Source organism: Tyto alba, unplaced genomic scaffold, assembly GCF_018691265.1.
Source record: "Tyto alba isolate M040663 unplaced genomic scaffold, T.alba_DEE_v4.0 Super-Scaffold_33, whole genome shotgun sequence".
Taxonomy (NCBI): domain Eukaryota; kingdom Metazoa; phylum Chordata; class Aves; order Strigiformes; family Tytonidae; genus Tyto; species Tyto alba.
In genome coordinates, this window is record NW_024881308.1 from 17,399,346 (window position 1) to 17,411,960 (window position 12,615).

Consider the following 12,615-nt stretch of genomic DNA (forward strand, 5'->3'; position numbering starts at 1 on the left):
GCCGGAGCGGGCGCGGGGTGGGGGGGACACCAGTGGGGGAGGTTCCAGCATCTGCCCGCTGCCCTGACGGGGAGCCCGTCGACTTTCCAGTGGAGCAGAATTTGCCAGCAGCAGCGGAGGAGCTGGCGCAACCTTCCTGCTGGAACCTGACCACAGCCAGTTCCAGAAAGGAGTGACCTAGAGGTAGAGCTAATCTTAGAAATGGAAAACATTTTAAAAAGTTCTTTATGTTGCATTAAATCCCAAAGCTTTACGCGAAGATCTAGCTTCAGCCAATGGTGATAAAAAGCCACTGAAGGAAACCTCGATGGGCCCCTCAGCGGTAGTGCTGGAGGGAGGAGGAGGCCTGGGGGAAAAGGGCTGGCAAGCGCTTGAAGCCTGTCTGCTCAAGTGAAAACCCACGAGAAAAGGGAAGGAAAGCGTTCCAGCCTGGCAGGCTGCTCGGCACGTCGCTCAGAGGCAAGAGCTCCCGTCACCCGCCACCGCGCCGCGGAGCAGAGGGCTTCGGCTGCCCTCCCGCACGCGGTGCTTACAGGCTGCCGTCAGGGAAAACGTCAATCTGTCCCTCCAGCTTCGCTGATACGTGGAGGAAAAAACAGATTGCAGACTGCCGGGAGTTGTGGGGAAGGACGTGACACACCGCAGCCGGCTCCCGCGCCGAGAAAAGCCCCACCACTCTGCCTCAGCTGCTTAGAGAGTCTTGGAGAAGGGAGCAAGGCTGGGTGGGGGCAGCACAGGCAGCGATGGGCATTTATTTTGAAATTGTCCTTAGGCCGATAAATGGCAGCAGTGAGCAGATGAACACTGGCTCAGGGCGCCCGCTGCCGTCCGTCCCTCCGCCCCGGCCGCGCAGCCACCACCCGAGGACAAACAGGGTCTCTCTTTAGGGCTGTGCGGTGGGAGTCCGGGGAACAAACAGGCTCTTGTTCTCTCTGACAGTGACCTTTCCGCCACGTGCAGCTATTTGAGCGTCCACGGTGGTGCTCAGCCTCACTCAACACACACTCCAAGCAGAAAAGGAAAGCGCGCGGGCTGCGTGTTACGAAATCCAGGTGTCAGGGAGGCGTCTCAGGGCACGGCTAAAATGTCATCCCAGCACTTCAGGTCTGCTCAGAAAACTGATCTGCCCGGAAAACCGATCTGCCAAATACCTCGTTAGGTGTTTGCCCATGGGTGTGACTGGGGCACAACCGCCTGGACAGAGGCAAAAAAAAGCTTTGTGCGTTCTCCAGAGGGACAACTTCCCGGGAAGGGGGGAGCTGTTGGTGAGGAGAGGCTGGGCAGAGCCCTGCTCCCCCTGGGAAGGACCGACCGAGCCCTCCCAGTAACCCCAGCCCAGCGCGGGAAAGAGGACACCAGATAAATCCGGACGCTCGGCAGCGGTGGGACAGGCAGGGACACGGACGTGGCTCCTGGCTCCTGCGAGAGGGCAGAGCGCTGCCGCCGCGAAGCGCGGGGCGAGCTAACGCTGACCGGCGAGCCCGGCCCCGGCCCCTCTGCGGCGGGGGGGACTCGAGGGGGTCGGGGAGCCAGAGGGGTGTGGAGGAGAACAGCCCCCCAGAGCCGCTCTGCTCTGGCAGCGGAGGCTGTCGCTCAGAATGAGACCCCGCTTTCATCAGAAACTCGATTAAAAGACCCAAGCGGAGTGGCTGGAGCTGGGGGACAGGGGCTGCAGACCCCGGCAGCGCCGTCCCGCGCCCTCGGCCCGCTGCCACTGCAGCCAGCCGGCTCGGGCACGGCCACGGCCCAGACCTGCCCGCAGCAGCAGCACTAAATCCCAGTTTTTGTCAGGAGGCACCGGTGACGCTGGAGCTGCCGCGCTGCGCCGGTGTCCCCAGGCGCGGGGGCTTGACCGACACGGCTCCGGCACCGACCCCGAGGCGGGAGAGCTCCCGGGCCGTGCCCCAGCCCCTGCCCGGCCCCACGCGGGGCAGTGGGGCAGCCCCAGGGCCATCTCCTGTCTGGTTTACGCGCCCGGCTGACGTCCCCAGGGGCTCGTGCAGGCTGGAGCCTGCCTGCCTTTTTTCTGAGCAGATGGAGTTCAGCAGGCCTTTCCAGCAGGGCTGTTCGTCTGCTGATGGGCTGTCACCGTCGCCGGCCGTGCCGATGGCAAGTGAGGGTCCACCGCCTCGGCCACGGGCTGCTAAGGAGCCTGGTGGAGCTCCGCACGGAGCAGGGGCGGCTCGTGGGCTCTGGGCGGTTTTGCTGGTGCTCTGCGCGTTTCGCACACACCCTGCTAAGCCGCTGGCTCTTGCCCAAAGAACCTGCCCCAGCAAAGGACCTGGACAGAGATCACTGCTGTGATTTCCTCTGTACCTTTTCCAGGGTGCATCCTACACACATTATTTTGTCGGAACAGTTCAGGGGAGGGCTAGAAGGTGGTTGATCTCCTTGACCTGGGAAGTTCACTCTGCCCAATACTGGGAATATAAACTTGGAACCGTAAAGATATAAAGAGCAGAAAGAACAAGCAGATAACCCCAAAGCCATATGAATAAATACTCCCATTGCTCTAACATGCTGCTTTTTTTTGCCTTTTTTTTTTCCTTTTTTTTTTTTTTTCCCCCCACTTCCTGAGGCTGGTAACTTCTGGTCTGGAGTTGTTACTGCTAGCAGTTTCCACCCCCGGTGAGTGGATACAGGAAGGCTGACTGCACAGAGCAGCACTGGGGCTGCGCACTGAGGAGGGATTTAGAGTTGTGAGTCTGACCTGAGGAAGACTCCTGAGTCATCCCTAAAACAAAATACCACCCCGCATGCAAGCAGTAGTGTTTTGCCTCTGAGGAACGTCTCCCTCCTGTGCCCAGAAGCAAGCAGGGCCTGGCAGGGGCTGACCGCAGCTCTTTTCTGAAAGAACAAGACTAGGGCCCAGCTCTGAACAGGGCTGCTGTCTCCTGCAGCTCCTCAGGAACGCAACAGAACTTGTTCCGAGCGTTTGGGATAGTGGAGGCGAGGACTGAGCTTTGGTACAAAATGTATCTTACGAAGACGCTTACAAAATTGGTTGAAATTAAGACTTTTAAACCCGGTGTTCTAGATAAAAACCCTAGCAGGCCTCTTTGCTGGCAACAAATCTCGGACAGTCACGTCCCTACCAAGGCTGGGTACCGATTCCTGGATCCGTGTCTCTCTGCAGAGCAGAGATAAATGCATGGTTACATTAACCAGCATTTCAGTTTGGAGCCACAGCGCTCTCACAGCAGCAATTCCTGCAAAACAAATCCCTTCCATCATCGAGGTATGCCAGAATACCCCACCACTTCAGCTCCCAGCTGCAGAAGGCACAGGTATAAATCAGCGTGAGAGGGTTAAAGCCCTGTGGAATTCAGGACTCTCATCCCTGCTCAGGCTGGGAAAAGAAACGTACAAGCAGCACGAGGCAGAATGAACACAAGACACAAACAGCCTTCCCACCCGCCGAAATCAGGGAGCAAATCTTCTCACAAGTGATACAGAAGCCACATCCCGCCTCTAGCCCCCGAGAAGAAAACCCATTCCTGCTTCCAGGCAGTGCCAAATGACTAACTCAGCCTCCAAGGTCACTGTGAGCGCTTCCTAATGGATGCTTCGCTGCCTTAAAACCTCAGCCTTCATTCCCGAGGCCTATAAAAACTAAGGAGGCGAGGCAAATGGAAAGTGCTAGGGCTCCTTGGGGAGCCCGTGCAGTGAGCGTTATCACCTTCTCATCAAAATGTAAAACCCAGCTCTCCTCCTCATTAGTCTCCTGCTCTTAAAATAATGATTGTAAAACACCAGCAGCTGGCCTTAAAGGCGGCTGGAGCTGGGAGGGCACACTGCAGCCTGCCTTCCTCCCTGGGAACGGGAGCTTGGGGGGAGAAGGTCAAAAGGAAGAGTGAAAGGGGGGTGCCAGCCCTGTTCAGGGGGTGCTGGCTTGGGGCACACTTGCAAGATGCACAGGAAAAAGGTGCTGCAGGGCAGTTAGAACTGGGCCACTTTCCCTGTTGTTTTAATTAGCAAGCACACATTGGCTTCAGCGCCTGTCACTTTTGAGGGATGATGCTTATGCATCCTGCTGCTCCCTTTGGTATTTCAGACCAAGCGGCTCCTCGCTGCCTCTTCCTGAGGCTGGTCACAGGCTTTCGCCCAGCGGGCAGCGGAGCTCGGAGACCCGGTTTGTGAATTTGGGCCCCGGACACTTTCCCCTGAGGGGACTGGAACGGCACCGTGGAGTTGGTGGCACCTCGGACCCGAGAGCGACTAGAGGCGCTTGTGCAGATCCCCTTCTAGGGAAGGGAAGCGGCTCTGAGATAATAAGCAAAATGCATTTGTTTTTTAAACTGAGCCCTAATGAATATTCAGAGAACCATGCTGTTTTCAAAGAGATACAATTATATCCCAGAAATTGCTGAGAAAAGACTTTCTAGCAAAATCCTTTCATGTTTATTTAAAAATTCTGCAAATTCATGTCATGACTGATCTATTAAGTTGATCAGCTGTTCCTTCAGAATTTGTCACTGGATAGTCTTTTACAATGATTTCTTTGAATAACATCATTATCTATATGAAAGGGGGCGATTCTTTCTCACATCTCATGAGTTTTCTTACAAGAGCAGGTCACGGGTACTTGTTTGGATCTAGAGGGCCAGGCTGGACTATGGCACAGTGCAGCCAGGGTTAGCTGCAGGCTGACGAAAACAAGCAACTGTAAGATGCGCTTAAAGAACTTCCTGGCCATTTAAATTGGTACAACCACTTCTCTCCTCAAGTGTGCAAAGGGGACAAAGCTGCACCCAAAGCTTTAACAGAGATAACCCTCAGCTGGCAGCCAGTCCTTATCACGCACGCCCTTAGGCCTGGGGCTGGGAAATCCTCTCTAACCTAGACCTGAACAGCCCCAGTACAAGGGCAACATCCCTCAGCCTCAGACACAACCGATTAAGCATCACTCGAGCATGGTAAACACCCTTTTATATTCCACAGTTCAGTGCCACGTTCCATCATACAGGCACAGTCCAGGTTCTTACTCCCCCTTTCCAAGAACTTTGCAGACAGGGAAGTTACCAAGATTTGGAAGGAATTCTTCACAATCTTCTCCTGTTCTTTCAGTTCTTCATCCCCTCTGGCAGTACTCCTGCCATTCTCCAGCAGTTACTGGAGCTCTATTTTGTCGGCGCTACCAGCTTTTGCAGCTCCTGAATTCACCTGAGCTAGCAGGAATGCCCTGCTCTGCAGACATCCATTTCTCAGGCCGGGCTGCCGTGGAGGCCAGACCGGCAGCACCGCAAGGGCAGGCCGGGCCTGAGAGCCAGTGAAAATAGGAGATCATACGGTACCTGGGTTTGGCAAGTCCATACGCAGCTTCCATCCCTTTAGCCTACAAACTTGCACAGATCTAGGAGGGGTAGGTTGTTGCCAAACAGAAATACGTATTTTTTTTATTATTATTATTTCATATATATATTCTATTATACAAATATCTCCCTGTTTCTATGCTGTCTCCACCTGGCCAAACCTCCTTGTTTCTTCCTGGAGAAAACACGCTGCTTCTGTCCACGGGCAGCAGGGACACCTCAGTGAGAAGCCGCAGAGCGGGAGAGGGTGGTACGACAGAGCAGAACTCCCTTCAAGGTCTGCGAGGTGGCAGAGGTTACCTGAAAGAAACAGCACGACAGCCCTCAGGAACAGAAAGGCTGAGGAGGATCTGTTCTAATTTTAGGCTCTCCTGGCAGCAGCTGCTCTAGAGAACAGCACTGTGCAAGAAAGAGAGCCCAAGGAAACAAGTCTTGCAGACAGGTCACCTTCACCAGCACATAGTCCCCTGGCTGGGCTCTGGCCAGAGCCTCGCAGCCCGCAGCATCCGCCACCTCGGCATCGGGGAAGATCACCTTGATGTTGCCGTCATTCCTCCCACACAACTCCGAGGCAGAGCGCTTGCTGGGCTGAAAGGAGGACAGGAAACATTACCTGCATGGCAACAGCTCTGATTCACTGCTGGGCTTTATTGCCTCAGGAATTAACTGAGCGCTATTGCCAGTATTAAAATCCACATTCCACTCTTAAGCTAGAGCTGCTGTGCTGATGCCCACACACCAAAGCCAGCGTTTCAAAGCCTGTGCTAATTCAGTGCTTGGCCAGAGACACGTCTCTAGCCCATCTCATCCCCCTGTGCTCAGCTCAGTGCTCTGGAAAAATCAGGCTGTCTGCTTAAGTGGGAAGACACGGTCTTGGGAGTCCTAGGATTGTGTGGGGAAGGCGAGAAGGGAAGGCCGAGGTGACGATTGCTGTGTACAGCCTACAAGCCTCCCGCCCAGCAAGAGGGGAGGGGGACAGCTCCGTTCCAGGCACACTCACCCCTTCCACCAGCACCAGCTGAGACTGGCCCACCATCGCCTCGTTTGCCCTCGCAGCCTCCTCTCGAAAGACAGTAATGAGCTCCTCCAGCCGCCTCTTTTTTATGTCTGCAGGCACATCGTCTTGCAGCCGGTGATGGGCCCGGGTTTTCTGTAAACAGACAGAGCAAGTGTGGCTCCTCGATAACCACCGAGCCTGAGATCAGAGCCTCGTCTGACCCCAGCCAGCCTGGCAGCTCTTCACTTTGTATTTACAGCCTCAAGAAGTGTTTTCAGGTGCTAAGCAACACCCTTGATTTCCTCACATTCTTCCCACACCGCCTTTTTGGCAGAAGGTTTGATGTAGGGCGCTGAGTATCAGTGGCTGTGTGAAGCAGAAGTTCTGCATCTCCCATGTGAGATGCATCTGTTGCCTGCCTGTCCGCGTGGACCAGCAATGAATTCTGCTACTTCTAGTCCCGCGTGCTAAGAGGTGATCCATATTCCTTGCTTCCTTATGTTTCCCAGTCTCCCTGGCAGCACCTTACACTACGGGAAGCATTCTAAAGGAGACTTGTCAACTACTCACTCTTCCCATGGGAAATACCTTGTGAAAATTCACCAGTTCTCCCTAGACTCGATTGACAGAGTCTCTCATCTATTTCTCATCAGCACAGAAAAACGTACCTGCAGCCAGGTCTCTGCAGACATGGCTGCTTCATCGCAACCACTGCGGAGCACCTGCAGAACCAGGGCACCCAGTCAGTAACCAACCCTGACACACGCAAGGGAGCTGGAAGCCCTTCTGCCATGAAGGCAGCAACACGTACCCTCGAGGGGTTGCATGCCAGCAAAATACCTAGCAAGATAACAAGTCTTTAGGTATTATTTTCAATATTTACTTTTTTTTTTTTTTTAGTGTCTTATTGTGAGAAACAGCACTCGGGAGTTAGTCTAGCTGCCCAGAGATAACAGTCTTCTCCACCAGGTCCTGCACTCACCTGTCTCATGCTGTAGGCAAACAGGAAGCCGATGTTGTACCGGACCTCCCGCAGCAAGGACACGGTCTGCTGGTGATCTTCCTCTGTCTCTCCACAGAAGCCGGCAATGAAGTCGCTACTTAAGCTCACTCCTGTAACAGAGACGCAGCTTTACACTTCCCTCAAGGAAGAGAGGAGCACTTCACTCAAGAAAGGACAGAAGGATACAGCCGTGCTGAGCTCAGACCGAGCTAAAGGGAGCCCCTACCTGGAATGGACTCACGCACATGGTGTACGAGCTCTAAATATGCTTCTCTTGTGTACCTGCAATTAGCAACACACGGATTCGCTAATCAGAAAACCCTGACGTCAGTGGGGAGGAACCAGCACCCTAAATCAGAGGGCAGGGCACGGGTCTGCCCACGGTGATCGCCCACCCGCGCCGCATGGCCTCCAGGACCCGCGTGCTTCCGCTCTGGGCCGGGAGGTGCAGCTGTTTGCAGATGTTGTGTCGCTCCCGGATAAGCTGCAGCACCTGCGACGGGCAATCAGGAGACAGTGTCACCGGCAGCACAACTCTACCAGGATGCCAAGGGGAAGCGCCTTCCCCAGGTAAAAGCCAGCAAACCGCAACCCTGCCAGCTTTAGCACAAACATTCCCCCTCCCAGGAGCTGCTGTTCCCGTTCTGCGACTCCGCGTTCCCTTTGGGAAGGAAGCACAGCCCACAGCTAGCAGTCCGGAGCTGTCTGCAAGCAGAGGTCCAGGCGTTTTCTTTCACACTTGCCTCATCAGGAAAATCCTTGGGGTGTGGAGAGGTGAAACGGATCCTCATTTCGGGATCAATTCTAGAAACCTGGTCTAGAAGATGTGCAAAGCGCAAGCCTCCCGGTTTAGCTTTGTAGACTGTGCTAAAGCCACGACTGAGGACTGGGGCAGCAGCTGACTGAAACTGCACCTCAGACATGTCTCGAAAGCTGTTGACGTTCTGACCCAAAAGGGTCACTTCTTTCACCCCCTGCAAAGATAACCAGAGAGCAAAGACCATAACCCAGTCCGGATGGCTAAGCTGCAAGGGAAGCCACGGATCTACTTTTACTTCAAGGAGGAGCCTGCAAGGGAAGCCCTCCCTTCCCTGCCTGTCTCAGAGTTTTACAAGGGGAATCAAAAAGCCACTGGTGGAACCCCACGCTAAACTCGCCTCCACAGATAAAGGCAACGTCGCCAAAAGCGTCACTGAAAACACTTTTGCTGGGAACCATCCTTCCACCCGCGGACTGGGACGGGTGGGAAGGAGGCTCTGCCCCACCTGGTCCGAGAGCAGCCTCACTTCCTGCAGGATGGACGCGATGGGGCGGCTCCTCTCACGGCCGCGGGTGAAGGGCACGATGCAGTAGCTGCACATGTTGTCGCAGCCCCGCATGATGGATCTGCCGAGAGGGAAAGCACAGCTCATGCACTGATCGAATCGTCCGTGTCGATCCCACCCTGCTTTGGCCTGGCCCAGCACTGCTGCCTTCAGCCAGCAACCCTGGCCTGCAGCACACACCAGCTCTGAGCACAGCTCTGCAGCTTCCCCTTACACACCGTGCCAGCCACGGCTGGCTTCTGCTTGCCCCTGGCTAACACCTCCTAGTTTTTCATGCACATTTCCAAGAAATCTGGAAAGCAAGTAACGAGGCACAGCCTTGCACTGTGATCTGGCAGTGATAAAAGATCCTTCTGCACCCTGTTCCTACAGGGGATGATGCTGCCCTTCTGTACTCTATGGCCACACCAAGGAGAGGCTGATTTCGTGTTTGGGCATCTTATTATCAAAACTAAACAAATGGAAACAAAACCAACAAAAGTTACAATGCATGGAGGATTAGAAGAATTAAATAGAAGAACCTGGGGCAGGACATAGCAGAAGGCAGGGGATGAGGGAGGCACAGACTCTAGAGAGGCACAGATGTCTGTGGGACAGAAATCACTCGGTGCAGCATCAGGCTTAGACAATCAACGTTCCCAAAGGAGAGCAAGAGAAGCCCGCGGACAGCCAGAGCACGGGGCAGTCTCTCCAGGGCTCTGTCAGACAGCGAAGCAGCAGCAAACACTCAGTCTGGTAGACTCGTGCCTCCGGGCCACAGGGAGCAAGTGCAACCAGGCATTGCATCCCTTGGGTAGCTGCTGTCACCGACATGTCTGCTCCGCACAGCAGTATTTCCAAACCAGAACCACAGAGACATGCACAGGAAAAAACGGTACTTACACAAAGGCTGTCGTGCCACCTGCGCTTGTCTGGACAGGCAGAATGTCTGCGTAAGTCTCATCTAGCGACAGCAGGACATTAGCAGCTTGCTGGCCAGACTCTGCCACGGCCAGCAGCCGGGGAAGGTCGCGATACGCATCAGGGCCTGCCACAACATCGACTAGCTTCTCCCTGTGCAGAATCTCCTCCTTAAGCCTCTCAGCCATGCATCCTGCCGCCGAAGGAGAAGAGTCCTTGTGAGCACGTGCCCACCCCCCGCTACACCTCCGCACCCCCCCCAGCTCCTTTCACCCCCCAGAAAAGGCTTCGTGTCGCCAGCGGGGAGGAGGAAGCGCAGCACGATGGTCCCGCCGGGTACCGAGGATCCCGATGCGGAGGGGCAAGCGAGCCTGCTGCCGCCGGGCCTTCAGCGCCTTGAGGTGCCGCAGGCGATTCCAGATGGCCTGCTCCGCCTTCTCCCTGGGAAGCCGGGAGAACCGTGGTTATTCCGAGGGTTGTGCTTTAGCAGCCCCCCAACCCGAAGCGGCCCAAGCGCCCTGAGAGGAGAATTCAACCAAAGACGGGGGAATCATCCACCTGATGGGTCTGATGGCACACGAGGGTGTCGTTTGTGGTGTGTGGATTATGTCCTGACTTTTGTCTTATCTACTACCGTTTCGCTCGCTCGGGAGCATCTGCATGCAGAAACAACTCGGGGACTAAGCTCTTGCTGCGAAAAGGTCTGCCTTAGCCAGCCAACATGAGCTACCTTGCAAGTGACAATGAGCATTCAATATCTTCCGCATTTAGAAAAAACAAGCAAAATTCCCTACCTATTTATATCCCAAATTGCCCCTAAATGTATTTCCCAAATTTCTGAAGTACATACCCTGTACTAAAGAGACAGTCACTTCAAGAGAGGACAGAATATTTAAATAAAAATAAAAATCATTAAAGACCTGCACCAATCAGGTCTTTAATTGCCATGGCATATACACAGAGCTTACACTACCAAAGAACTTCTCACTCTGTAGAAAAGCAATTCATGGCACAATTAACGTTAAACATCGTAGCACCAGCTAGCTCTGCCCTCACCTAAACAGCCAGTTTCACATCTGCATGCTCTTTTCCTCGCACAACACGCTTATTGCCTTGGTTTTCAAATGATAATTCCTTAAAAACTGTCCAAAACCAGCAGTGATGTTTCCTTACCTCACAGAACAGGTGACAAGGAGAACCACATCTGCCTAAATTGAAAACAACAAAAAAGGAAGAATTTGTAAGTAGTCATGCCCTGCACGGGTAACTGAAGAGGCAGACTATAAAACTCACTTAACTCAGTGAAAAAGTTCTGCCCAAGTAGGCCGTGGGTTTCAGCAAACAAAGGTGCAAGAAACTAACAGGAGACAAGCAGAGTCTTCCACTAAATGGTAGAAGTAAACTCAGAGATGAGTCAGGAGCATCCCGCTGTGTTCAATCCCCCTCCAGCTGAGAGAGAACCCAGCAGTTTAACGAAAAAAAAGACAACCCACAGCTTCCTAGCACGCTTCTTAAGCGGTTTCCTTTACTCCACAGAACCTGGACTGCAAAACCCGCAGCACCCTGCGGGACTGTGCTCCAGACCAAAGCTGGGACGCAGAGGCACAGCAGCGCTGCGCTGCCCTCGCAGGCGGCCACAGGGCCTCACCTCATCCAGCTCCTTGGTCCTCGCGTAGCCGTTCTTCTGCAGGATGGCCCAGGCGATCTCCGCGTCGTTGACATTCATCTGGCAGCCGTACGTCTCCAGGTACACTGCAACAAAGGGGGGGTGAGGCAGAAGCCTGCCTCGGCTCCCACCTCCCGCCTGCTTCTGTGCCCGGCTCTGCAGGCGGGAGCCCTCAGGCCCAGCACCAGCCGGGCGCGCAGCACCAAAGCTGCTTGCACGGGCAGCCCGTGCAGAGGGAGAAAGCAAAGATAAATAAAGGCGGACTCTGGGACAGCCGAGTGCCTCGGTAAACCGAAAAATAAAGGCGGACTCTGGGACAGGCGAGCGCCTCGGAGCACGCCGCTCCAGCCCGACGGGCCTGCCGCAGCCTGCAGCGCAGCAGGAGCCCCGCTGTCACCCAGCTGTAACGCCCGGTGCCGCGTCACCCCCTCCCCGGGGCACGGGGGGCTCTGCAGGGCCCGGGCCGGCGGGACAGGGGCTGCAGGTGCCAGGGCAGCCCCCCAGCCCCTCTGCGTGGCGGGACACACACACACACACACACACCCCCACACACACACACCCACCCACCCACCCACACCCATACACCCACCCACCCACCCACACACACCCCCCCACACCCCCACACACACCCCCACCCACACACCCACACCCCCACACCCACACCCCCACACCCACACCCCCACACACACCCCCCCACACCCCCACACACCCCCACACACACACTCCCCCACACACACCCCCACACACACCCCCACACACACCCCCACACACCCACACACACACCCCCACACACACACCCCCACACACACCCCCACACCCCCCCCCCCCCACACACACACCCCCCCCACACACACACACACCCCCACACACACACACACCCACACACACATACCCACACACCCACACACACCCCCACACACACACACCCCCCCACACACACACACCCCCCCACACACCCCCCCCCACACACACACACACCCACACACACACACCCCCACACCCCCGCGAGCTGCTTCCAGCACCCAACGCCCGCCCCGGGACCCCCCACAGCACCCAACAGCTCCGCTGCGGCGGCGGGGCACGGCCACCCCCCCCCGGGCCGGCGGCACCACGGACCTCTCCCCGTCCCGGGGGCCGAGCCCGGCGCCGGCCGCGGCTCCCCCGCCGCGGTTCCCCTCAGGAATCGCGCTCGGGGGGGGGCGGCGGGGCGGGGGGCGGCGGCGGGCGGGCGGAGGAGCCCGGCCGCCCTCCGCGCCGGCCCCCAGCGCAGCATGGCGGGGCGGGGCGGGGCGGGGCGGGGAGAAGGGGCGGCCCCGCCGTGCGCCGCCAGCGCCGGCCCCGCCGCCGCCGCGGCCCCTCGGCCCCGCGTTCCGCCCCGCCGCGGTTCCGCCGGGCAGCGGGACCGGCCCCCC

General features: G+C 56.4%; 1 protein-coding gene across 1 annotated transcript; it reads right to left on the reverse strand.

The window, feature by feature from the left end:
- Positions 1–4,912: 4,912 nt before the first annotated feature.
- On the reverse strand, positions 4,913–12,497 carry CDK5RAP1 (CDK5 regulatory subunit associated protein 1). The gene is made up of 13 exons (XM_042801135.1): positions 12,320–12,497; positions 11,186–11,289; positions 10,711–10,745; positions 9,878–9,978; positions 9,520–9,730; positions 8,578–8,698; positions 8,056–8,286; positions 7,708–7,805; positions 7,539–7,594; positions 7,292–7,422; positions 6,313–6,462; positions 5,760–5,900; positions 4,913–5,612 (listed from the first exon to the last, which is right to left on the reverse strand). Exons 1-13 carry the CDS (start codon positions 12,474–12,476, stop codon positions 5,532–5,534), a joined length of 1,617 nt encoding a protein of 538 aa, XP_042657069.1. The 5' UTR covers positions 12,477–12,497; the 3' UTR covers positions 4,913–5,531.
- Positions 12,498–12,615: the final 118 nt, after the last annotated feature.